Source organism: Nyctibius grandis, chromosome Z, assembly GCF_013368605.1.
Source record: "Nyctibius grandis isolate bNycGra1 chromosome Z, bNycGra1.pri, whole genome shotgun sequence".
Taxonomy (NCBI): Eukaryota; Metazoa; Chordata; class Aves; order Nyctibiiformes; family Nyctibiidae; genus Nyctibius; species Nyctibius grandis.
This window is the reverse complement of record NC_090695.1, coordinates 14,360,673-14,383,879: the sequence shown is the minus strand read 5'-3', so window position 1 is coordinate 14,383,879 and position 23,207 is coordinate 14,360,673. Positions and strand designations below refer to the sequence as shown.

Below are 23,207 nucleotides of genomic sequence, written 5' to 3'. Positions count from 1 at the left end.
CAGCCCCTGGAACTGCTTTAGATCTGAGAAAATACTTAAAAAGAAATTACCCAGTGCAAGAAAAAAATACTATATGTGTAATTTAGGACCCGTTTTGATAGAATTATACTTTTTAAATTCCTTTTTTTTTTTGCACACACATGCACAAACACCCTTCTCTCCCTGAAAATGCATACTGGTTTTCAGTTTTCCTCCTGAACTGTGGCGGGGGACAATCTAAACACGCTGTAGCACGTGTGCACCCATGGCGCCAACAAATCCATTTGGGTGCGAATCCGCTGAAGTGCCAGTCTGCATCCTCAAAGGAGAGAGTTCCTTGTGACACTCACTGTTACGTGTTTGACAGTAACTGTGCCAGACACTCTAAAGCTGTATGAACAGATTACACTAAGTAAGGAATAATACACCAAACCAGAAAACACTAAAGCATGCCCTAGCTCCCTGCATGGAATTAGTCACATATGTTGTATGTTAAACACAGTACGCGATTTCTTAGACTGAAAATATTTCGGCTTTAGGCTCCAATTCGTCCTAGCGTAAGAAGAGGGCGTCAGATAAAACACACGTGTCTCAAATAATCTTCAACAGCGATTAAAACCCACCCGCGCCGCCCCCCGCCCCTCGCCGCCCCCCGCCGCTCGCCTGCTGGGTCCCAGCGGCCGGAGCCTCCCTCCCCGCCGCCGCCGGCAGGGGCCTTGGCCGCGGCCCACGGCGGTGGGCGGTTCGGCCACCGCCCCGCAGCCCGTCACGGCACCGCACGCCGCCGCACCGCTGGGAACGCTTTCCTCCGTTCGGAGTATTTTGCAGACAGGTCGGAATTAGAAAAATGTGGGATGTTATATTAGTAACTTTACCGAGAAAAATAATTCCTTTTAGCCAGCATGCTTCCTCTAGGCACATTAACGTACGAATTAAAAGAGCAGCGACAAGGTGCTACTGCAATTATTAAAACTCCTCCAGCGGCGTAAGCAGAGGCTCGTTCGCATCGGCCGGAGCCTCCTCACAGTCCCGCCGCTTGACGCGCAGGGACGCGAGCGGGGCTCCCCTGAGAGAGGCCGCCCGACCCGGCTGCGCTGGAAGAGCAGGTACCTGAAAGCCGGCTCCCTCCCGCCGCCTCCAGCCCCGGCTCCGCAGGGCCTCGCCGCCCCTTCCCGCCGCCCCGCGAACCAGCCCCGGATCGCGGGCCTCAGCAGCGCCGCCGCCCCTGCCCGCCGCCCGCCATTTGCTCCTGTCAGGCGGCCCGCCATTTGCCGCCTCCCTCCCCTCCCGCGGCGGGGACGGGCCTTCCTGCGCCCGTCGCCTGCCCTCGGGAGAGGCGGGGGGCCTGCGCGGCCGCCGGCGACCCGGCCGCGGGAGGGCAGCCCCGGCCGAGGGACCGTTGCCGCCAAACCTTGGACAGCTCCGGCGGCGGCAGCCGGCCGGGAGGCACAGCCCCCCGCACCCCCCTTACACCCTCCGGGTACGCCCGTCCCCACGTTTGAGACCCGCACCCCAGGAGCTACTGCCTGCACCCCCCTTCCTAGCTTCAGGTCTTTTAACGGTACAAATTATTTCCTCAGCAGGCCGCCAGCCCTCATGTGAAGGAGCAGGAAAGACAAGCCCCAGCCGGGACAGTTACAGGTGTCAAAGCTCCAGCTTCAAGAAAAACCCGGCAGGCAGAAAGTACCAGGGAGCGGCAGAAGCATCCCTCACCCTGTGCACAAAGCCGTGGCGAGGGTGCGAACACGGGTACACTCCCAAAGTTGGGTCCAGCTGCGGCTGAAGCTGGACTAGATCGGAGCTGGTGAGTCAGGAAGGGGCTCCAGCTTCTGCTGTACCTGCCTGAGCTGCCACGTTTGAACAAGCTACAAATTATTTGTATTTTCATTATAAACAGGTTGCTTTCATTTTAAATTATTTGCTAGCAGCAAACACTACAGTTTAAGAACAGAGTTGTTGGAAACAGCAACAACAAAAAAATCTAATGGCACATTACATTTTCATGATAGTCCCTGTAGAAGAGATACTTCAACCCTTAAAAATAAGCAACCAAATTAAACATCTATTACAAATGTTTTCTCACTGGAAATAATACCGAGTTACAGAATTTGTGTAAGGGAGTACCATATTCTGCACCATTAGCTAATTAAAAGTTGCACTGCAGGCAGGTGAAGCAAAGCAGAGGCTGCACGATCCTCCTAGTAACCACTTCACACAGGATCAACATCCAATTTCACCCTCATAAGCCTGCAGAAGAAACATGCTTTGGCTCAGGAAGATTGTTTTCCAAAAAAATGCAACTATGCCTGAATAAGCCAGCATCTCTCAAACTATCAGCTCCCTTTCCCCTCCCTGCTCTACTTTCCGAAGTAGATTGTGGCCTCTCAGGAATATCATGTATAAACCTACAAGTCTCCCTCTAACCTCGGTCTCAGTTTGATACTCAGTTTTATTTTATATCCAGACACACCTCACGGGTTTTTGTTCATTCCCACTTTTCCGTTTCTCACTGCCTAGTCCCCGCTGCTTTAGATGGTTAGTTTCATTCGGCATAAATTCAAGCATCCACCCTGCATGCTGCTCCACTGCAAGCTACAGATAAATACATGCGTAACACAGGGCTCTGGGGACCAGCAGTATGTTTGTATTTAGAGGGAAAAACTGCTCCGATGGTGCCTATGTAGGTACAGGAGAGGTCTGTGTGTCTGTACAGACATTTGGGGCAGAAAGAGGAGGGCAAGGTGGCCGTTCCAGAGAGCAGCCAGGGCCTCTGACTCCCCCATGAATCTTCCCTCGCCCAGCATCAGCTATTGCAGTAAGGAGGCATGAGGGACTCCACCAGTGGGAGTAATTTGGGCTTCAGACATTTGGGAAGGAAATTCTAGGGAAGAGGGGATTGCAAAGGGAAAGGCTCTCCAGTGGAGTTATTACTCGAGGAGACCCTTTCACCCTGTCCCTCAGGGTGAGGAGGGGATTGCTCATGGTCCCACCATGCTCCCACCCATGCCCAGCGGGAGCATGGATGGGGCAGCGCTAGGTGCAACAACAGAGCATCGTTTCTCTCCTACCAAATTTGGGAACTTTTGTTGAAAACGAGAGAACAAACAGCACAAAGAAATAGCCCAGCTGTGCTTAACAAACCACGGCCCTGCTACCCATACCACATAACTGCTTGGTTTACATTGGACTTAAATTACCTAAAAGTTACTTTCATTGGTTAGACATACAGACAGACCATTCCTTTAATTCCACAGATACAGTCCTTGTGTATGTATATATACATATGCACAAATACCTAAAAAATTATAGTTTTGCAGCTAGGCAAGCAGGCCTGTCCTCTCCGTGTTATCAAAAGACGAGCTTTTTATCAGAAGCCAGGTATAAATAGAATAGCCAACATTTACTTTCATGATTAACAGTGGGCCACATTCTTCCCTCTGCACAGAATCTCATCACCTATTACTTGCCTCTCAGAAAACACAAAACATCACAAAAAAAGAATGCAAGTTACATTAATCAAATTGTTTGAAATTTTAATTGAGATCCATGTTTGTTTTGCAGCAGTTTCTCAAAGGCTATGATGAAACACAAGAACAATTTTGAATGAGACTAAATAAAAGCACAAATCCCAGGAAGACTGAATAGAAAAGTCTGTTTTTAACTAAGATCTACAGGATTAGCAAGAGCATTAGGGAACATCCTTGCAAAAATTCCTCCCTTCAGTTAAGGCTTTGAAAAGAAGGTCTTTCAGAAGTGTGGAGCACCTCTAATCTCAAGGCAATAATTGAGAATTAGAAGTTCTTAGCATCCTTGAACACAGAGCTAGACAATTATATTCTAAACAAATCTAACTTTACAGTAATGGGCTATTAATCTTATTAAAAATGAGATTGATTCTTTCCACTGGGAGCTGGCACTGTAATTGCCAGTCACTCAGTAGTTCCTAATTTATTGGATAAAACACATAATGCAACATTTAATGGTTGGTATTGTTTTATTGTCTAATATTGATTAAATTATTTACACTCCTATTTTTCAATCCACAGTTTAGCACTCATACCTATGGCTTTTACTTTTATGTTTAGCACATCTTTGTGTCAAGTGTCAGAATTTTGTTTCAAAAAAACAGGAATCTGATACCATATAGACAAGTCTCCTCTACATTTATGTTTAAACATATTTGTTTTCAAAAATGACAATTTACAAAAGAAGAATCTGCTGGTAGCTTTCTTCCAGCTCATGTTTACCACTAATTCTACCCAGCTTTTCCTGTTTTAAAGTGTCCCTTTTAGAGTGTCCTGCTGCCTCCACGTGGAATCTGTTTCCTCCCTCAGCCCTCTGCCTCTAAATTTAATGCAAAAAAAAAAATCAGTAGCTGACAATTTTAAGCAAAAATATAAAGCGCTATAACATTACCTACGTTGCCTTTAACTGAACTAGGTTCTTGAACACTCTAGGAACTTTGTGGAAATTTAACCAGTCAGTGATGAAAAGGCACAGGATTTTTGTGCTCAGAGGCCTCCAGCAACAATGTTTTTTCCCCAGCCTGAAAGTTAGGGACTACTGTTAGGATACAGCAAACACTCTGATCTGAAAATTCACAGGTACCCAACTGCGACTTCCAATAGAACCCACCAGATTTTACAGATTCTTCTGCCACAGACACCCTGCAAATCTGTAACAAGAGTTTGCTTCTATTGCAAGAGGAAAAGAGGTGAAGTTACTCTTACATATACCCAGGGATGGTGTAACAATGATACAAGCTATTCATTATTAAAATCCTCACAAAGCTGTCTCTCTCTGTGGTAGTTTCTGTTCCATGGTATTACATGAATGGGAAAGTTATTTTTCACATATGAGAGAAGTTTAGTTGTACATGAAGAAAGCTAATTTTGGTCCACTTGTCCAGCTTCCTAAGGACAGCTTATTGGAGAGGTGACCACTGACAGTTCAAAAACCAATGTAAAAGTTCACAAAAATAATTTGGTATTTCATTCCTAAACCTGCACAATGTCGTTATTTGTCCTAGTCATCCACCTTTTCATTCTGCATGTCCTCTAATTGTTGAATTTTTAAATCTTCAGCTTGTTCATGGTCTTCCTTATCTGCATCATCTACTTCATTAAGTTCCTTTTCTTCTGCTTCTCCTTGATCAACACTTTCATATTCTACTTGTTCAAGGTCTGTTCCATCTATAATTTCTGCCTGTACTTCTTCCATCTGTATTTGATTTACGTGCTCAACATGTAACTGCTCCACATGAACTTCAGCACCTTGTTCAGTCTGAATGTGTTCAACTTCCAAGTAACTAATTTGCACCTGTTCCTGCAGTTCATCTATCTGTGTGCCTTTGACTTGACTGTCCTGTATGAGATCCTGGTGCATCTGTTCCACAGTTACCTGTGCAGGATCCACTTGTACCTGAATTACTGGTAGGACGTGGACTTGCTCCACTTGTTCTATTATAGTCATTGATGTTACTGGTTCAGCTTCCACAGCTTCCACTGGAAGAACCTCTTCTGCCACCATTTGTTCTAAAATATTGTGCATTTCTTCGAGATGCCTTCTCAGCTCACTGCCTTGCATAAACCACAAATCACACAAGGTACAGTGGTTGGGTTTGTCACCAGTGTGTATTACCAAGTGATCTTTGAATTGATCCCAGCTGTTAAACACACTATTACAAACCTGAAACAAAAGACACAGTATATTAAAGAGTGCTAACAGAAATAGGACAAAGAATAGTGCCTATTTCAGGTCATGGCTTCACATAGTGAAGCTTGGGTGGAAAGCTATTTATGTAATAATACTGTACAATGAAAATTTAATACAAACTGTCCTTTTACTGAAGTTCTAGATGCAGTACTACTAGCCAACTTCAGCAGCTTTCATTTACTCATGGCATTGTGAGGTTTAACTGGCTAGACTGAACTCTCCCATTTTGCCATTTAAAAATAAAAAAACACGAGTAGTTTCAGCAGATGAAACTCTCTTAAAACTCCATCCCTTTAATTCTCTTCCAGCTAAAAGTACTGCCTCATCTGCAGACACACTATTTTCACAAAGCACATGAGCAGACTTCCTTCTCTTCAGCTGGCACTGACATAAGTAGCCTGAAAATAACATACAGAGACTGCAGAAATGAATGAGGTGCCAGGGTAGAAAAGAGAGAAGAGTGGGGCAGAGTCAGGCTCAGAGTAAGGAAACAGGCTTAGGAGTCTTTATCCATGCAAGTGTTCTTGGCTGCAGAAAGCAGCAGCAAAGAACACACGTTTCAACACCCCTTCACTGCTGGCAAATAGTTTTGAAACAGAATGTTCTGTCTCCTCATAATTTTCAGCAACAGCACAGAAGAATGACAGAGCATCAGACAGAGCATCAGACAGTTCTGTGTAGTGGAGCTAAATATCTCCATTCTGCTGTTGAAATCTGGTTTGTGATGCTAATGCCATGCTTTCTTCCCTCCAGGCTCGCACTTCAGAAAGAAGTTGCACATACACTTGTTAAAATACTAACATTATGGATAAGCACTCAAAAGTACTTAGACATACATAAAAGTAATGACTATTGGTAACGCCCAAGCACTTAATTATTGTTCTTGCCACTTGGAGCCTAGTTCAATTCAAGGCATACACTGAAGAGCACCAAAAGCAAGCACAATTTGTTTTCTCTTTGTTCAGTGAGCAAAGATTTATTTATTGAACACTATTCAAATTCAGTTCTAAAGAAAAAAATTAAAAAAAAAAATAAATCCAAGAATTGCTGTAGTTTCCATGGGCTGAAGAAACACTAATCCACATTTACAACATTTGTGAGAGGATGTGGTATTAATTTAGAAAGAGAAAGCTATGACACAAAGTGATTAGACCGAAGGGTCACAAAGACAAAACAGTATGTTCAATAAAGCTATTAGGTACAACTTTGTGTTATACAGTAATTATCACATTCAGATCAAACTTATCTTTAAGACAAAGGTATGCTCCCAAGAATTAACTTCAGACTAACATAACAACTAAATGATGCAACAGCATCAGTGAAACTTCTGATTAAATGATTTGACTAGCAACACAAAATTAATGCATCTCCTGCAGTATTCAATGCTTTCTCTGAATAAGATCACTCTCTCTTTTGGAACAAATAAAGCTGATATCCATCAGTTTTCTTCACTACACAACCCAATTTAACCTCAAACGACAGACATTCTGTGAACCGAATAAGCTGAGAGCCAAGACAGGAAAAGGAGGGAGGCAAGAAAAGGAGGCGTGTTCTTATTTGAGACTGTCACAGCCGTGGGGCAGCAAAACGGCAAATAAAAATGCTACAACCAACCTCAGCTCTTGTATTTTCTAGCTTTTCAGAATCAGCTTTTAAAAGTTCAGTAAGATTTATCTGAACAGCTTTTCAAGTGTCAGTTACATATAGGGACCAAGTACCCCCAGCTATCCATCCACAGCATTTATTTTTGCTTAAAAGACATTACAGATTGTCATCTTAAGTTGGAATGACTTTCCAAACAAAGTCAATATATTGGGTATCAACAGAAGAACAATAAAATAGGAAATAAAATAGTACTTTGTATTTTGGACTTTAGTGAAGCATGCTTACAAGCAGGAAAGGCCTAGGTCAGTGCATCAAGAACCTTGAAAAGGAAGCAGACAGATCAGTAAAATGCAGATAACACTCACCTACCCATAAGAATCTCTCTGATTAAAAGTATTATGAGGCTCCATATCAGTAATTCCGTATTTTAAATGGAACTACTTAGACATAAAAATTTATCTGCATGTTGTGGTTGAATGTGATCCTTATATTTATTTTACAAAAGTAGCTCTTGGAGACACAAGCCCACTCTCATTTGCCTTTCTTGCTCAGCACTCCCACACTCCCTCAGCACAGGAAGGAGGTATCTAGCCTCAGACTCTGCTACTTCCATTACCCACCTGACATTCATACAGCTTCTTTCTTCCCTTTTTAGCTCCAGCTCCAGACTGACAGGCCGTCAGGTGACATTTGAGCGTGCTATTCCTAGCAAAACGTTCATGGCAGTTTGGACATTCAAATGGTTTTTCACCTGTTAAGACAGATACGGGGATTTGTAAGTGTATAAAACCAGCCAGTTTCCTGTCAGTGCTCTCTACTTCCCCTCTCTTCCTTTTGTGTAGGTTGATAAATACACTGTAAAGACGTGGCCAACTGGATTATTCTACAGAAGATGAGAAAGACGTTCTACGTAAATTTTATTTATGTAAACAAAAGGGCAAAAACCTAATGCTGAGTCATAACTCTCATTTGGAAAAAAACCAGTAACAATTACTAGTGCCATTTAAGGCACATTTAGGTTTTTATGGAAATTAGATTAGTATTCTGATGAAATACCTTAAAGAAATAGCAGCTATTTCTCTCTTTTCATCTGATAATAGTTACAATTAAAGAATCAAAATTAGTAAATACACAAAGTGACATATTAAAGAAGGAAGTATTTAAATAATACAAAGTTTTATTTTCAAGAACAATAACAGCTTATCCTTGAGAGGTGAAACTGAGCTCCAGAAAAAGAAGTTGGCATGGAATGACCACAAAATAACAATGCATCAGTGTTAAAACAAACAAACAAACAAACAAACAACACTCCCTCCCCCCCCAAAATACAGTGAAGAGAAAGCACAGAGGGACATAAATGGGCACAGGCAAGATAAAAATTCCTTGCAGTTCGGACACTTCATTTCAAACTTCATACCAAACACAGAAGCCAGCTAAGGACAGCAGCAGGGGAGGCTGAAAACAGGTCATTTTCTCTTTTTCATCCAAAGTAGTATATTATTATTACTATCATCAAGTAATAACAAAGAACAACTGGTGTCTCTGTTTACTAATTTCATCATGCGCAAACACAATGAAATTCAAGGAAATTAAAGTACAAAAAACTAGGAACAGTGTGTTTCTTCTGAAAGTCTGATAATTAATCCGTGGAGGTACCGACACCAACATCACTACTGAAACAAACGGCTTAATGAACTTCATTTCAGTGAATAAACTAAGAATCTATTCTAGTTAGTTTAAAAGCCTGCGTTTTCAGGAATGTAGTAGTTACTGACTATTGAGATGGAAAGCCAATAAACCTGTATTTTCAGAAGTAAAGATATTCAGAAGTAAAGATATTCAGAAGTAAAGATATTCAGAAGTAAAGATATTCAGAAGTTCCTAATTAGCTTTTCAAAAGAAATCCACAGGTAGCCTATAATTCTCACTTATACACTTAAAGGCTACAGAGAAATGTTAACTGGTGGGAACATTCCCCTTAATGATTACAAAATGCTATATTTTTGGAGACTGTTGTACAGGTAATGCAGAGGATGCTGAACTGCCATCAGCCTTACAGGTCAAAAATCATGGACTTTGCCCAAGCACCAATGGATACTACAGAGCAAAACTCACATCACAGACCTCCACCTGCCCTGTGATCTGGTCACGTTTAAATAGTTACTTGGAGCAAGGCAACAGTCAGGGACAGATTTATTCTATTCTTACTCAAATTCTTAAGTAATCTTCAACATATTCTGCCAAAAGTGTCTGAAAGTGACAATTCAAAGATAATGGTGGCAATATCCAAAGGCCAAAAGACATTGTGTGACTTCTTGCACAGTGCAAATCAATGCTGTGACCTGGGCTGCATCAGTCACAGCAGTGATGGAAAACACAGACAGCATGCCAGCTGTCTTCCCTCTTCTTTGAGAAACACATGGGTGAGCTGGGGGCTAAACTCCTCTGCTAAAGGTGACAACTTGCTTCTCCTCCCCCACATGCCATCCAACTAGGGAAGAGGGAGGGTTTTGGCCTAATCTAATGATTATCTTTTTCTTACTTATGAGAATGGATGAGATTTCACTTGCCAATTTTAAGTAACTCAGAGGACAGAAATTTTAACTGGAGATAGCCCAATATTGTGCTGGTCCTTTATAATCCGACAGTCACAGGAAGGAGACTGCCCCAAATAAATATTTTTTAACCCACAGAAATTCAAAACAACACAGTGACTTTTATTTGCCTGATATGTAAGAAATACCAGGGAATTCAACCATAACCATAAAGCTACCATATCATTTAGATTGGGTTTAGAGAGAAATAGTAAACCTAGTTGTTATTTTTTTTCCACAAACACACCAAAGGCAGGCATTTTTCAAATTAATTTCTTGGGATCATTTATTCAACGTATGTAAATAGAGTCCATTTATTCACTCCTATGGAAGATGTTATTTGCAGTTCAAAGTACACTTCCTGTAAAACATATGTTAGATGTACCAAGAATGGCAAACTCGAAGCCAAGTATTTCTAGCACTCAGGACTCAATGTGTTCTCTTCAGCATATTCTCTATTTCCCCAAAACACGCAAAACTGCAAAATGCTAGAGCCAAGGCCACAAGGATGGGGCTATAGCAGTGCTCTTACCTGTGTGCTTCCGGAGGTGCTCTTTAAAATGCCCAAAGTGGTCAAACTGCTTATCACAGTACTGGCATACATGTATTTTTTTGCCAGGTCTTTGCTTCTTGCTGGCACCACCTTCATCAAGGTGGTAACAGGTAAGGTGCTGTTTCAAAGCACTCTCTCGTAGGTACCTTTTATTGCATATGTCACACTTGTAACTCTCAGTAGAGTGTGTTTTCATGTGTTCCTTAAAATGGTAAAACAATTTAAACGAACGGTTACATTTCTCACAGTGGAATAAATTGTTCACGTGTGACAGCTGAAGTTCCACAATTTCAATACCTTCTACCTGTTTGCACGAAGGATCAACTGCACTATCACCTTCTTCTTGGATCTGGCATTTTCTCTCTCCCTGACGATACTTGCTGGTGATATCTGCCAAAAGAGCCAAAGCAGATTCATCTGATGTACCCGTTGTCTGTATGTACTTTATGGATTGCTCTGCAGAAGCTACTTCTTCAAGTGTTTCGATGCTGTCACCATCCACTTTAATCGTCCCTTCAGCAATCTCAACCTCAATTTCAACAGGCTCTGATTCTGCAGATGGCAGTGTTTCTGTGATAACATTACAGGTTTCAGCTATCTTCCTCTTTTTTGGTTTATTGTTACCTTGTGCTTGATTTGATTCTAAGGGTGATGAATTTTCTTTGTTCCTGTAAAGTATTTGCATAAACATGGTTAAGATCCATAAGCACTGACATAACAATTCCTGCCTAATACCGAGCTTCTGCATCCAACACTCTAGCTGTTTCTCAAAGAAGCTGAATGATGAATGACCACATAATCCGTGTGCATGTCAGAAGGTAATTTGTCCTTCTTCTATACTCCTTAGAGTTGTAAAATAGCATGGCTAAAGCTGCAGAACCTTTGACATAAGGTTACTCAAGTGTTTTAAATAGCTCTGCTTGAATGATACAAAACATCTATCAAGAAGAAAGGCCAGTTAACCTAATGACATAGGTTTAATCTAAGAAACTTGTGAAATTCTGTGCTTGGAAAGAAAACTTCCCCGAAGGAAGGAGTTCTTTGGCCTGCCTACTCAGAAATAAGATTCAAGTCCTTCCTACGCTATTCACCTCTTAAGCTCTGGAGTGTGTGCACTTACAGATTGTTAGAAAACACTACAGCTGTGACTTCATGCAATGATGATTATAACATCTCATACTTCAGCAAAGCACACAGCTAACAGCTGAGGTAAAACTAAAAGCCACTGGGATGTGGGAAGAGTATTCTAGTTTAATTTTCTAGGCTTCAGTACAACCCCCACCTCTATTCCTGTTCTCCCTGCATCATACACATGCAACCCCCTTCCTCCAAGATGTCAGGGATAGCACCCCATCTCAAACACAGACAGAGCTGAGTGGGCCAATGCTTTCGAGTCACACCCTCAAGATCACCTGCAGCACTTAGGTGCTGGAGGTTTTACTACTGATTATCAGTTTCAAAAATGAGTGTCTATCTTCCCCTCAAATCAGGACTAAGCTGCGCTTTTACCTTCCTTTGCAGCCTGATGAGCCCTCTCAGGTAATCTACCCCCTATCACTTTCATGTTTTCTAGTAAAAGAAGAGATAAGGCTTCGCCCAGTATTTGTAAGTCATATGTCAGAGATGTGTGGCTAATGATCTAATGCAGGACACAACTTATTAAATTGCACCTTACTCTATTCAGACGCAATAAGACAGAGCAGCTAAATTTACAGTTTCATCTAGCCTGGATTTCTGATGTCTAGAAGGTGACAGTTACTTGTACATTACTGCAAGGAGCTCCAGGATCACGCACCAAAAGAACAATCTGCTCAGCAAAGAGGAGACTTAAGCACATTGTGTGAAACTTTGAATGGGGATACACTCATACAACACAACTGCACTTGAAGGAGTAACAGCTGGTTGTTTTCTTTCTAGTCTAGATTATGCGATGTGCAACTCTTCGATGCATTATACAGTTACTTCTACGATCATCTCTACTTCAGCTGAAGTTTCTAAAGCTTAGCTCTTTCAGTCAAAGCTCTGACTGAGGCACTGTATTACAATTCTTCCCCCTCTTACTGTGGAGGAGAGAACAGAGACTGACAGTAGTACTCAAGTTTGTCTTTCTAACCAAAAAAATCCAAAACAAACCAAACAAATCCGCACAAAAAACTTTTCAAAATCTATGAACAATGGAAATAACTCTAAGAATAGACTGGCTTGCATGTGTGTTCATTAAGTGAAACATTTGTTTCCTTGTAACATCAAGAATTATAGCCTTTACTAGTGATGCATAACCAACGAACTGCATAACATTGTACAATAGTGGGAAATAATTGCAGGCTGGACAGTTTAGCGTAATGGATGGATCTGAATCCTGGTCCAACAGCTCTACCAGTGTACACTGACTCAAAGTGATACTGATTAGAACATACTTTTTTTCAGTTTCAAGTTTCTTTTAAATTCCTCAAGCAGACAGACATGGTCTGCTTTTTTTTCCTGAATAGAAAAAAATAAATATTCTTTTGGTGGTACCATGCTTAATCCTAATAATGTCAAAAAAAGGCGTTTATGAGGTTGGAGGGTAGGACTAGAAATGCACAATCCTGTGTCTTTCCCTGTCCTGGTTTGGCCTAAACCAGACCAATTTTCCTTTCAGAGATTTTCACTTTCAGCTAAGTCTCTTCTAAGTAACTGCACTTTCTGAAACTAACTGCATGTTTTGCAGACAGTGTCTGCTTCCAGGACTGATAACGCTCAAAGTTTGTAGTTATCACTGAGGCACCGGTAGGGATGTTGTGCAGAAAGGCTCTTGCTGTACTTATTCTTAGAGAAACCAAGGTCACTGCTGAATTCCTCACTGCTTACGAGTGAAGAGCCGAAGGGGAGTCGCACCTGCAGGGGAGGAGCAGACAGGGCAGGTGACCCAAAATTGACCAACGAAGGTATTCCATCCCATACACGTCATTCTCAGTATAAAACGGGGGGATCACGAGGGTCTCGGCCCCTTCTGCTATGGCCGGTGTCCGAAGAGGACTCTGGCCGTTTTCCTGCTGCCCCCGATCCCGATCCGTGCATCCCTGAATCCAGCTCTCGACCGTCGCTGGGCCCAGCCTGGGCCTTCCCGGAGCCTGCCCTGCAGTGCCGGTGGTGACGTGACCGACATCCGGGGAGCTCGATCTTAGGTTTGTATATATTTGTATATATTTGATTATTTCTATTATTATTATTATACTCTTTTTCATTATTATAGTTTATTAAAACTGTTTTAACTTTCCAACCCGTAAGTCTCTCTCCCTTTTCCCTTTCCCTTTCCCTTTGGGGCTGGGGGGGAGGGTTAACAGAGAGCGTCTGCCTCAGGTTTAATAGCCGGCCCAGCTTTAAACCGTGACATTCCCATTAAAAAAAAATTACACACTTATTCAGCTCTACTGCCAATCCACAGAATAAGCACAGAATAAGTTAACTGGGAAATAAATGCTTATGTTGAAAACCAAGTTCCCAGTGTATCATGTCACGGAGGTCTTTTTTAAACGAAAAGTTAGTGGCTACTAGGGGAACTTGTGGTAATGCCACGCTCCTTGGCTAATGTGTCTATGGGGAGATAAAGAGGAAGCAACAGTCTTTCCTTAGCCTGAATGCAAGACCTTTCAGTAGGTCTAAAACAGAAAGCAAGAATAACCGTAATGCTGAGAGCATTTATTTCCCCTCCCTCTGCTTCATGCTGGCAGAACACTGTAGCATGCAGAAGGAATGAGAATATGACAGCACTTTGTGAAAGTGAAAGGAAGGAAGGCGAAGGAAAACAGCATGATGGGACTGGCACCTGCATTTCTCAGGCTGGAGTTTGGCAACGGAGTACAGTTCCTGGTACTGGATAAAAGGTGCCATAGCAACATTTGATTAAGTATTCATCCCATATAAAACTGTTAATAAGTTACATTCATTCAAGAAGTTTAAGAGGTTAATTTTGCAGCAAGAAGTTTCAAGATGACTGCTTATTCTCTCAGAAAGAACAGAAAGCATGAAATCAAAACACCAGCACAAGCTTGTTAATGCGGTCTAATTACCTGAGGCATATCGTCACTGTACACCCAGCTGTCAATCAGGAGTGGGCAGGCAGATAGCGCAGAAACGTGGTATTAGTTACCACAAAGTCACAGCCCTACAATGCCTGTAACATTTACCACCTATGTGACTTGTCATCGAGTTCCAGCCCAAAGAATGTGACATTCATGTTTTAGCCTGTATAATTCTGATCCATATCTTATAGTAGAAGAGCATATGGCCCCACACAAGTGTAGGAGGTTCCAGGAGAAGGAACAGCAATACAAAATACTGTCAGCCAGCTCTTGTAAAAGGATTCTTGTGACTCTACATTTAAGTGCTGGGAAGAAAAAGAGACATGTGCTTACCTGACTTCAAGTGCTTTGATTGCTTCCAACATCTGTAGATACTCGGCTGCTTTCCAAACATCATTAGCTTCTTCCTCACCTTGGACCATTAGTTTTGCTGTATAGGTGAACTCAATTAGGTGACGAAATGCCATGTTACTTACACCTGTATACAGGCAAGAAAAAGAGCAGTTCCTTTTAGCAATTCCTTAGTCTCACCTATCTGATGAATCTTGCACACTTGCCTGCTCACAGTACTGTAGCTGCCAGTTTCATAAAGATGACACCCTTGAAAAGCCCATGTTGGAATAAAATCTCTGCTATAGAAACATGTGAATCTGGAACAACTACAGAGTTACACCACGACAAAGATAAAAGGAAGGATAAGATGGACAAAAAGCTGTTTGAATAATAAAAAGTATAAACACAAAAGTACAGTCTCTCTCTCAAGAGACCTCTGAGCAGCAAGTTTCTGGAGGCTGAAACATTGCTCCAGGAATTTGCTCCCTGCCTACCAGGCAAGTATTGCTCCATGTCTACCCTGTTCTTGCATCCCAGACAAGGTATCTGCCATTGGCCATCATTGGCAGCCTTTTTCATCTGACCAGAATGGCTGTTGTCAGGGAAAAGATTATATGTCACACTGCTAGTCCTAAAAACGTACAGGATCTGCCTGACCTCCATTAGCCAATAATTGTGGGGAAGAAAAAAAAAAAAAGGAAAAAAGCACCCAAAGAACATCACGCTTTCCCTTCCAAAAGATTTAATTCAAGACTGTTCTTCTTCTTTTTAATTTTTCTTCAGGGTAAGTGTTTTCCCTACTGGTAGTAGCTGCCTCAGAACAACTCAAGAGCTGATATGACCAAGCATGTATGTAAGCCCGTACCAAGGATACCACATTCATTTCCAGCCTGGGCACACAACTCTGAAGGTTTTTGTCTGCTCAAATCAGATTACCTTCAATCTCCACCAAGGGCTCCTGAGTGAAATCTTGGAAGAATTTGTAGAAGAACTGACTACAGGCAGCAAGAACAGCCTTATGAGCTTTGAAATGGTGACCTACAAAGAGAGACAAAAATTTTGGTTTAGCATAATACCTTCCTCACTCATAGTGCAGAATAACTGCAGATGCAGAAAAGAGATCACCCAGGCTACAAATCTACAGCAGCATATAATCACTTAGTACGTCTCCTTGTAACATGGGATACTACTGCAGCTAGCCTGTCCCATCTCATGCAAACTCTTGCTGACCTTGCTGAAGCTCTGCAACTCAATCAGCTGAAGGACTCACTCACTCCAGTGTTTCTCTTTTCAGATACTTAAGTTATGGGAGATCCCTATGCAGACTTTTTCCTGTATGTCTTGGGCTCAGCTCTGAGGTTTTATCCAGTTTCTCCTTGTCTTTTGTTGCTCCTACAGACTGATGTATTTTATCACCACTTCTGCCAGCATAAACACCGCTGCAGAACATAAGCAGTTCTGCTCTGTTCTTCCTGTTTTCCAGACTGTGTATTTCCCATCACTATGTTGCCTTCTCCCTGGTGCAGGCATGAACATTCATAAGGTTCCGTGGGACAGAGATAAGAGAAGCAACATGGGTTACAACTACACAGCTGCACACAAAACCAGCTTTGAGCTCACACATGGATTTGGTAATACCAGAGCAGGAACAAACATTCAGGATAAGTTTTGTGCAAGTGCTGTCACTGAAACTACAGCAATTTCTGAAGAGTAATTTTTTTCTTCATTTGCTTACTTTTTTCTAATGCGGGCTCTGTAGGACCCTTTTCCTTCAAGTGAGTTCTTGCTATCCTTTTAAAGATCAGGTGGTACTCCTTTAGCTAAGTCTATCCTAGCAGACACTGCCTATCTTCCTTGAAGTCCTTATCTGTTCTAAGGCGTGTTTCGGATAAAAAGCAATCTTGGGTGATCTATCAGAAACCACCTTTTCTAAGGAGATAATAAGCACTTATATCTCCATCATCCTTTTAAACTAATACTTATGTCCTTAAAACACATATGAAAAGAAAGGTGAGTGCTTCTCTCTCTACCTATTTTAACTATATATTAAAATAGTAGGCAGATACCAGAGAAGCAAGAAGTAAATCTTATTTCAAGGTGGTGTTTTTTTGTTGTTTTTTTGTTGTGGGTTTTTTTTTAATCACAGTATTTGTACAAGTTCTCTGCATGAAAACAGTCAGCTCAAGTTAGGGAAAAATATTTTAACAATGTTTGGGAAATCCTTATAGAACATGTTGAATATAGCACAGCAGTTTCAAAGTGGACTTCTATCTGAAAATATCTAGCTCGTTTGGAAAAGCAGAGGGAAAATTACTAATCACTGCTGAAGACTCTGCTCACCCTGAGATTTTAAATGAAATTCTGCAAGCAACTTGCACACTGGTACAGAACTGGCTGTCAAACAGCCCAGTTTGACAGCTGACCTGTGACAAACCTAACAGCTTCCCAGCACAGCTTTCAGAATTCTCTGTATACCAGCTGGTTCTCAGGTCTTTACATACCATCAACAATCAGCGTGATATCCGTAAACTGGTCCTGCTCACGTTGTTCGTTCAATCTATCCAAAATAACTTTATAGTGTTCAGGGAATTCCTGGATACATTCCATTGTTTCCTCAGCTTCCATGGCAAAAGGACTGGTCTGCAGAAGATGCAATATTAGAGTAAGAATACCACGCCACTCAGTAAATACTATGCACAGCCAGGTTAGTGTACAAACATGAACTGATTAGCACTTTTCAGGGACTACAAAACCAATAGAAACACTAAACTGTCTTGGTAACAGGCTTACCTGATTGTAGCTGACAGGTAGGAAATGGTAGGGTTAATGATGTGGAATATTGCCTTATTTATACACATGAACAAACAGTCAAAGTGGGTAAGGGTATTACTTCGTTCTACATATTCAGCAGGGACCCACCTCCCTGAAAGCAAATACTGCAGAGGTGTAACATCTCCACAGGTTCAGCAACACCACAGCAACATACTGCAAAATAGTCTTTATACAGTTACTTCTCGCAATTCTACCAATCCACTAGGTGGAAGAACAGTTCTTAAAATTTTCACATTTAAGTCACATTTTGCATCTAGTGAACACAAGAGGATTACTTCCTTTAAATAAAAATGTAATAAAGCAGCACTTTTCAGCTTCTGAGTACATGGGAATTGGCAGGGATTTAAAGTGTTGTCACACCCAAGAGCAATGAGTGTCTTATTCACCCAGACTAGTTACACTTCTCCCACTGCAAGGGGAATATTACTTGCCAGCCTTTTGAGAGAGACATATATGCTTGTAATCTGATGGCCCTTCCTCCCTAACTTATATAATATAGGGGGGGTGGGAGTTGCAGAGGTTCTCAAACCTGAAGAGGTTTATCAGAACTCTTGTGCATGTGGACGAGACACAGATAAATCTGCTGCTTATGCAAAACAACCTCTGGAGAAAGTCCAAGTGCTTCAATGAAAGCATTTCACAAATTAACTCCAGGCAAAATGACTTCAGATCTGTCCAGCAGCACTCATCTTCAACTCCCATATTCACATGGCTCACACTGTGAATGCCGCAGAAAAAAAGCAAAGACATTTCAAAGCCACATTAGCACAGAAACATTGTTTCTTTTCACACTCACTTTGAAGAACATGTGGTTTCTGAGTAGGCTTCAATGAGTCTTAAAGTAATCTCAGACACACCCTTCACTATACTGTTAGTATGGACAAAAGGAAGAAAGTCAGGAGAGCAGCTAGTATCCAACCAAACACTGACTATAGAGATGGAAATTTCTAGCATGGCAAAGAAGCAGTTTTCTTCAGAGTGCTAGAAGAAACTAGAGAGCAGCTGCTCCCTGGCTCCCGGTGCAGATTCTTTTTGTGCGCAATTGCAATTGGAAAGTCCTGAGCGCAAAACTGTTCCTTACATGTACTAACTACATCTGAGCTGATGCCACCACGCTTGCTAACTCTCCTGTGTGGCTGTGTAAATTCTACCTCAGTGTCCTGGTTTGGCCTGAACCAGACCAATTTTCCTTTCAGAGATTTTTACTTTCAGCTAAGTCTCTTCTAAGTAACTGCACTTTCTGAAACTAACTGCATGTTTTGCAGACAGTGTCTGCTTCTAGGACTGATAACGCTCAAAGTTTGTAGTTATCACTGAGGCACCGGTAGGGATGTTGTGCAGAAAGGCTCTTGCTGTACTTGTTCTTAGAGAAACCAAGGTCACTGCTGAATTCCTCACTGCTTACGAGTGAAGAGCCGAAGGGGGGTCGCACCTGCAGGGGAGGAGCAGACAGGGCAGGTGACCCAAAATTGACCAACGAAGGTATTCCATCCCATACACGTCATTCTCAGTATAAAATGGGGGGATCATGAGGGTCTCGGCCCCTTCTGCTATGGCCGGTGTCCGAAGAGGACTCTGGCCGTTTTCCTGCTGCCCCCGATCCCGGTCTGTGCATCCCTGAATCCAGCTCTCGACCGTCGCTGGGCCCAGTCTGGGCCTTCCCAGAGCCTGCCCTGCAGTGCCAGTGGTGATGTGACTGACATCGGGAGAGCTCGATCTTGGGTTTGTATATATTTGTATATATTTAATTATTTCCATTATTATTATTTTTATACTCTTTTTCATCATTATAGTTTATAAAACTGTTTTAATTTTCCAACCCATAAGTCTCTCGCCCTTTTCTCTTTTCCTTCCCCTTCTTGGGGGTGGGAAGAAGGTTAATAGAGAGCGTCTGCCACCGGTTTAATAGCCAGCCCAGCCTTAAACCGTGACACTCAGTTACAACAAATGCATATGGGTATAAGGGGTTCAATAGAAGTAGAGAAGAGAATTACCTGGTTATGATAAAAGCAAAGTTATTTTCTTATGGCTAGCAGACATCAGGTAAAGGAAATTGTGGAATTCCTATTTTCACCACAAAACACACTCTTTCTCACAGCTCAGAAAAACTGGCCCATGGAGAAGTCATTTTGCCAAGAGCACGAAAAAAGAAGAGCAGAACCAACTGCTTATGGAAGTCGAGCTCTACCTGCTATTACTGCATTGCCAAGCAGACGCTAGAATACCTATCAGGGTCTTAAAAGGGGCAGAGGAGACTAGCCTGTGAGGGCAAGGGGGAAGGTGAGGTGGAAGGGAGTGGATTCTGCCACTGCATTCACTTCACCTCATCTGTAATGATGGGTCTAAGACAGATGACCAGCAGCTCCTGCTTTTCTTCTGTCACCTGGTATTCCACACAGTCTCACATGGGAAGCTGACAGCCATTTACTTCACTGATTAATTCTTCTTGCGCATTTTCGAAACATCATAAAAGGGCAGATGACTTGCAGTTAAAAACTTAGTTTCTTAAAACAAACAAAATTTTGACCCCCAACTCTCAGGATTTCCACCTACTCAAATGCAATTTACTTCCAAATGGAATGTTTGTAGGGGCATCTTACAAAAAAAACCCCCTCAAAATAATAGAGCAATCTCCCCCCTACCAAATCTAAGAAATTTTATAAAGTTTCTGTCTTTCTCAGAACACTTAAAAAACGTGAGAAGACATACAACTTATTAGAGATAGTTTATTGTCATGAATTAACACAGAACTAGTAAAAAGTGTGAATTTATTGCATATCTAAATGCTGTTGCAGCATTCATTGAGTATTCTGATTCCAAAAACTCAGTGATATTGCAGAAAAAAGCCCAACAGAACAGCATATATTCCGCAAAAGCATGACTAGTTTGGAGGAAGAAGTGAAAGGTGCAGTCCCCAGAGAAAACCAAGCAGCCAAGGAAGGCAGACACAAGTGATTCAAGTTGCCACTTATGAGTAGGCTCATAGATGAGTGTTGGAAACTGGGCTACTTCAGTTGTTTAACTGCATTTTCTTGGAAGATGCAGTCAACTACTGACTTAATTTTATCAGCCTGTAACACAGGATGCATCTCATGTGATATGCATACAATTTGCAGATCCGTTTTTATAGATCTACCTCAATGAAGCCATCTTATTATTACCGTCCTCCTGGGCTGCGACACGGAGTCCTTCTATTTTAGGCACTAGACATTTGCCTACACATATCACACACGAAGGCAGGCGGGCAGAGCAGCCTTGTGGCAAGTGAGGCGACCCGGAGGAGCAGCCTGAGCGCTGCCCAAACCACCGCCCTCCCCGCAGAGGGACTCTGAGGGGTGTTCGGCGGGCGACAGCAGCGCTTGGTAACACAGAAGCGAGAACTTCTTGTGCACTTCGCTGTATATTTTTCCTCAAAAATAACAACCGCAGGGCCAGGAGGCCAGCCAGCCCCGCGGCCCCCGCAGCCACAGGCACGGCCCGGCCTGCACGCGCCGGGGGCCGCACAGCCGCGGGGCCGCGGAGGCCTCCCGCCCCCCCCGCCGCCTCAGGCCCCCCCGCGCCCCGCCGGCCAAGCGCCTCCAGCCCTCGTGCCCCGTACCCAGCCACAGCTTCCCGCACCCTAGCCGCAGCCCTATTGGCAGGCGCTGACGACAGTCAGCGCGACCCCCGCCAATTGTAATGCGGCGGAATAGCCCGCCCCAGGCAGAGGAGCCAATGAGCGCCCGCCGAGTCCCAGGAGCGGGAGAAGGCGGAAGGCCTAGCCAGCGCCGAGTGCCCGCCACGCACGGGCCCTCCGAGAGCGGTGCGGGCGGCCGCCGGCGAGCGCGAGTGTCTCTCGGGGGCGCCCCCGAGGAGGGGACCCGGCTGGTGCCGGCCCGTGCCCTGCGCTTGGCAGCACCGCCGCCTCAGCACCGCCGCCTCACTAGTCCGTATTACGTCATCAAAGCGCGCATTAAATCGATCCCTTTTCAATTCCCGGCCAGGTCGCGGCCCGGCGGCGCGGCGCCCCACGGGGTGGGAAGGCGGTTCCGCTCGGTACTCACCGCGAGGAGCCCCTCGCCCTGCTGAGCTCGCTCCGCCGTTACCGCTTCCTGCTCCCCAGCACGCTGGAAAGCGGGGCGGGCGCCGGCCAATCGCGACTCGCATTCCCGGCCTGCCCCACGCCGAGGAAGTGACGCCAGGTCACCTTTCACACGACAGGGCGCGCAGGCAGCGGCAGTGGCGGGACTTGGGAGGCCCGGTGCATTCTGGGAGTTGTAGTCTATATGCGTGCCGCTGCCGGCGGGGGTGGGCTGCGCTGCCGCCGTGAGGAGCCGCGGCCGGAGCGGGGCGAGCTGCCTCCCCCGGGGCTGCCTGCCTGCCTCCCCCGGTGCTGCCGAGGAGCAGGCAGGGCAGTGCCCGGGCGGGGCGAGGTTGCCGCAGGAGGCGGCGACTCTGGCGGTCACTTCTTGCCGTCCCGAGCCGGAGCAGGGCCAGGAGCCCCGGCGGAGGCGGCGGGCGGGCACCCCGCCGGGCAGGAGGAGGGCTGGCGCGGGGGGAGCGGCCGTGGCGCCCGGCTGGCGCCCGCCGGAGAGCGGTGTGGCGGCGGGGACGCGGCCTCGGGTGTTCCGCCGCCGGGAGGGGCGCGGCTGGCTTCTGACGAGGAAAGGAAAATGCAGTGAAGTCCAGCGTGACGGTAACATTAAACGCCGTTGTTGGTCGGCGCCTCCACCGGTTTCAGAAGTGAACCAACAAGTCCACGCAAGCGACCACCGTAACCAAGGGCCGGCGGGGCTGGGCTGGCCTCGCAGCCACATCGGAGCACACGGGTGCGCGCTGATGGCTGAAGGAAGACGCGCGCCTCCTCCCCGAGATCGCTTCGCAGCTGCGTTGCTGCATTTTGTGCGAGTGACTGTTCCTTCCTGTGGGCTGCCAAAGCGTCCTGGAAGCCAGGCGGCGGCGGGGCCCCGGAGGACGCGCACCCGCAGCCCGCGCAGACGCGACCGGCACTCACAGGGTTCTCTCCAGCTTCCTTACACAGCCGCTCTTCCGCGCGCACCGTGTTTTCCTTTTATAATTTAAATTGAGTGATACTCAAAATGAGTATCATGAAGTGGCGTCAAAGGCCGCACTGAAATAACTGCCCGGCAAGGCTTCCGTTCCTTTCTGCAGTGCCCAGCTCTGCCCCTCTAGCTCCAAGTCCCCACAGCTGAAGAAAAGGCCACGCAGCACCCCACAGCTCCAGGAGAGCTGCTGGGTTATTTGGCTGGGGGGCCTCAGGAAAAGATGACAAGTGAGCGGCACTGGCCGCAACCGGCCCCTCCGCTATCCTGTCTGAGCGCTGGCAACATGGAACTCGGGTTTCTCTTCTAGGACAGAGGCTTCAGGGGCATCCCTAGTCATCCAGGCTTCATATACGCTTGGTAAGGAATATAACTCCTTTTTTTACTTGCTATTTGATCTGTGTGTGAGCTGTCCTAGGGGTTGAGAAATTCTTTGCCTGATAGCTGTCCTAGGGGTTGAGGAATTCTTTAATTCTTTATCTTATCAGCC

At 44.4% G+C, this 23,207-nt stretch overlaps 2 protein-coding genes and 1 long non-coding RNA gene across 8 annotated transcripts in view; 1 reads left to right on the top strand and 2 right to left on the bottom strand.

Annotated features, from left to right (window-relative positions):
- Positions 1 to 1,181, bottom strand: part of NIM1K (NIM1 serine/threonine protein kinase) — a 30,306-nt gene extending 29,125 nt beyond the window's left edge. For 3 of the 4 annotated variants that reach the window (XM_068423865.1, XM_068423866.1, XM_068423868.1), the window contains exon 1: positions 643 to 741. The gene's annotated coding sequence lies outside the window, so the exon portion shown is untranslated. Of the gene's footprint in view, positions 1 to 642; positions 742 to 1,089 lie in introns of those variants that run through there. The other variant, XM_068423867.1, reaches the window with a different exon arrangement.
- Positions 693 to 4,790, top strand: LOC137676814 (uncharacterized). Its single transcript, XR_011050140.1, has 3 exons — positions 693 to 1,085; positions 1,560 to 1,783; positions 4,584 to 4,790. It is a non-coding gene; the product is annotated as an uncharacterized lncRNA (long non-coding RNA).
- ZNF131 (zinc finger protein 131) lies at positions 3,528 to 21,756 on the bottom strand. 3 transcript variants are annotated; one of them, XM_068423861.1, is made up of 8 exons: positions 21,719 to 21,756; positions 17,345 to 17,483; positions 15,780 to 15,881; positions 14,844 to 14,988; positions 10,751 to 11,114; positions 10,426 to 10,648; positions 7,920 to 8,050; positions 3,528 to 5,667 (listed from the first exon to the last, which is right to left on the bottom strand). In XM_068423861.1, the coding sequence occupies exons 2-8, from the start codon at positions 17,466 to 17,468 to the stop codon at positions 5,005 to 5,007; spliced, it is 1,752 nt and encodes a 583-aa protein (XP_068279962.1). In that variant the 5' UTR covers positions 17,469 to 17,483; positions 21,719 to 21,756; the 3' UTR covers positions 3,528 to 5,004. The 3 variants fall into 3 exon arrangements, with proteins under 3 accessions (XP_068279962.1, XP_068279961.1, XP_068279963.1); XM_068423860.1 differs by having other exon boundaries at positions 10,426 to 11,114; XM_068423862.1 differs by lacking the exons at positions 14,844 to 14,988; positions 15,780 to 15,881; positions 17,345 to 17,483; positions 21,719 to 21,756 and having other exon boundaries at positions 10,744 to 10,809.
- Between the last annotated feature and the right edge of the window lie 1,451 nt (positions 21,757 to 23,207).

Bases quoted from the DNA above. Each gene is read 5' to 3' on its own strand.
- ZNF131 (XM_068423860.1), bottom strand. From the start codon at position 17,468: ATGGAAGCTGAGGAAACAATGGAATGTATCCAGGAATTCCCTGAACAC. The intron at 15,882-17,344 runs GTATGTAAAGAC...CTCTCTTTGTAG, and splicing joins TATCACGCTGATTGTTGATG to GTCACCATTTCAAAGCTCAT. The intron at 5,668-7,919 runs GTGGGTAATGGA...CTTTTGTTTCAG, and splicing joins AGAAGCTGTATGAATGTCAG to GTTTGTAATAGTGTGTTTAA.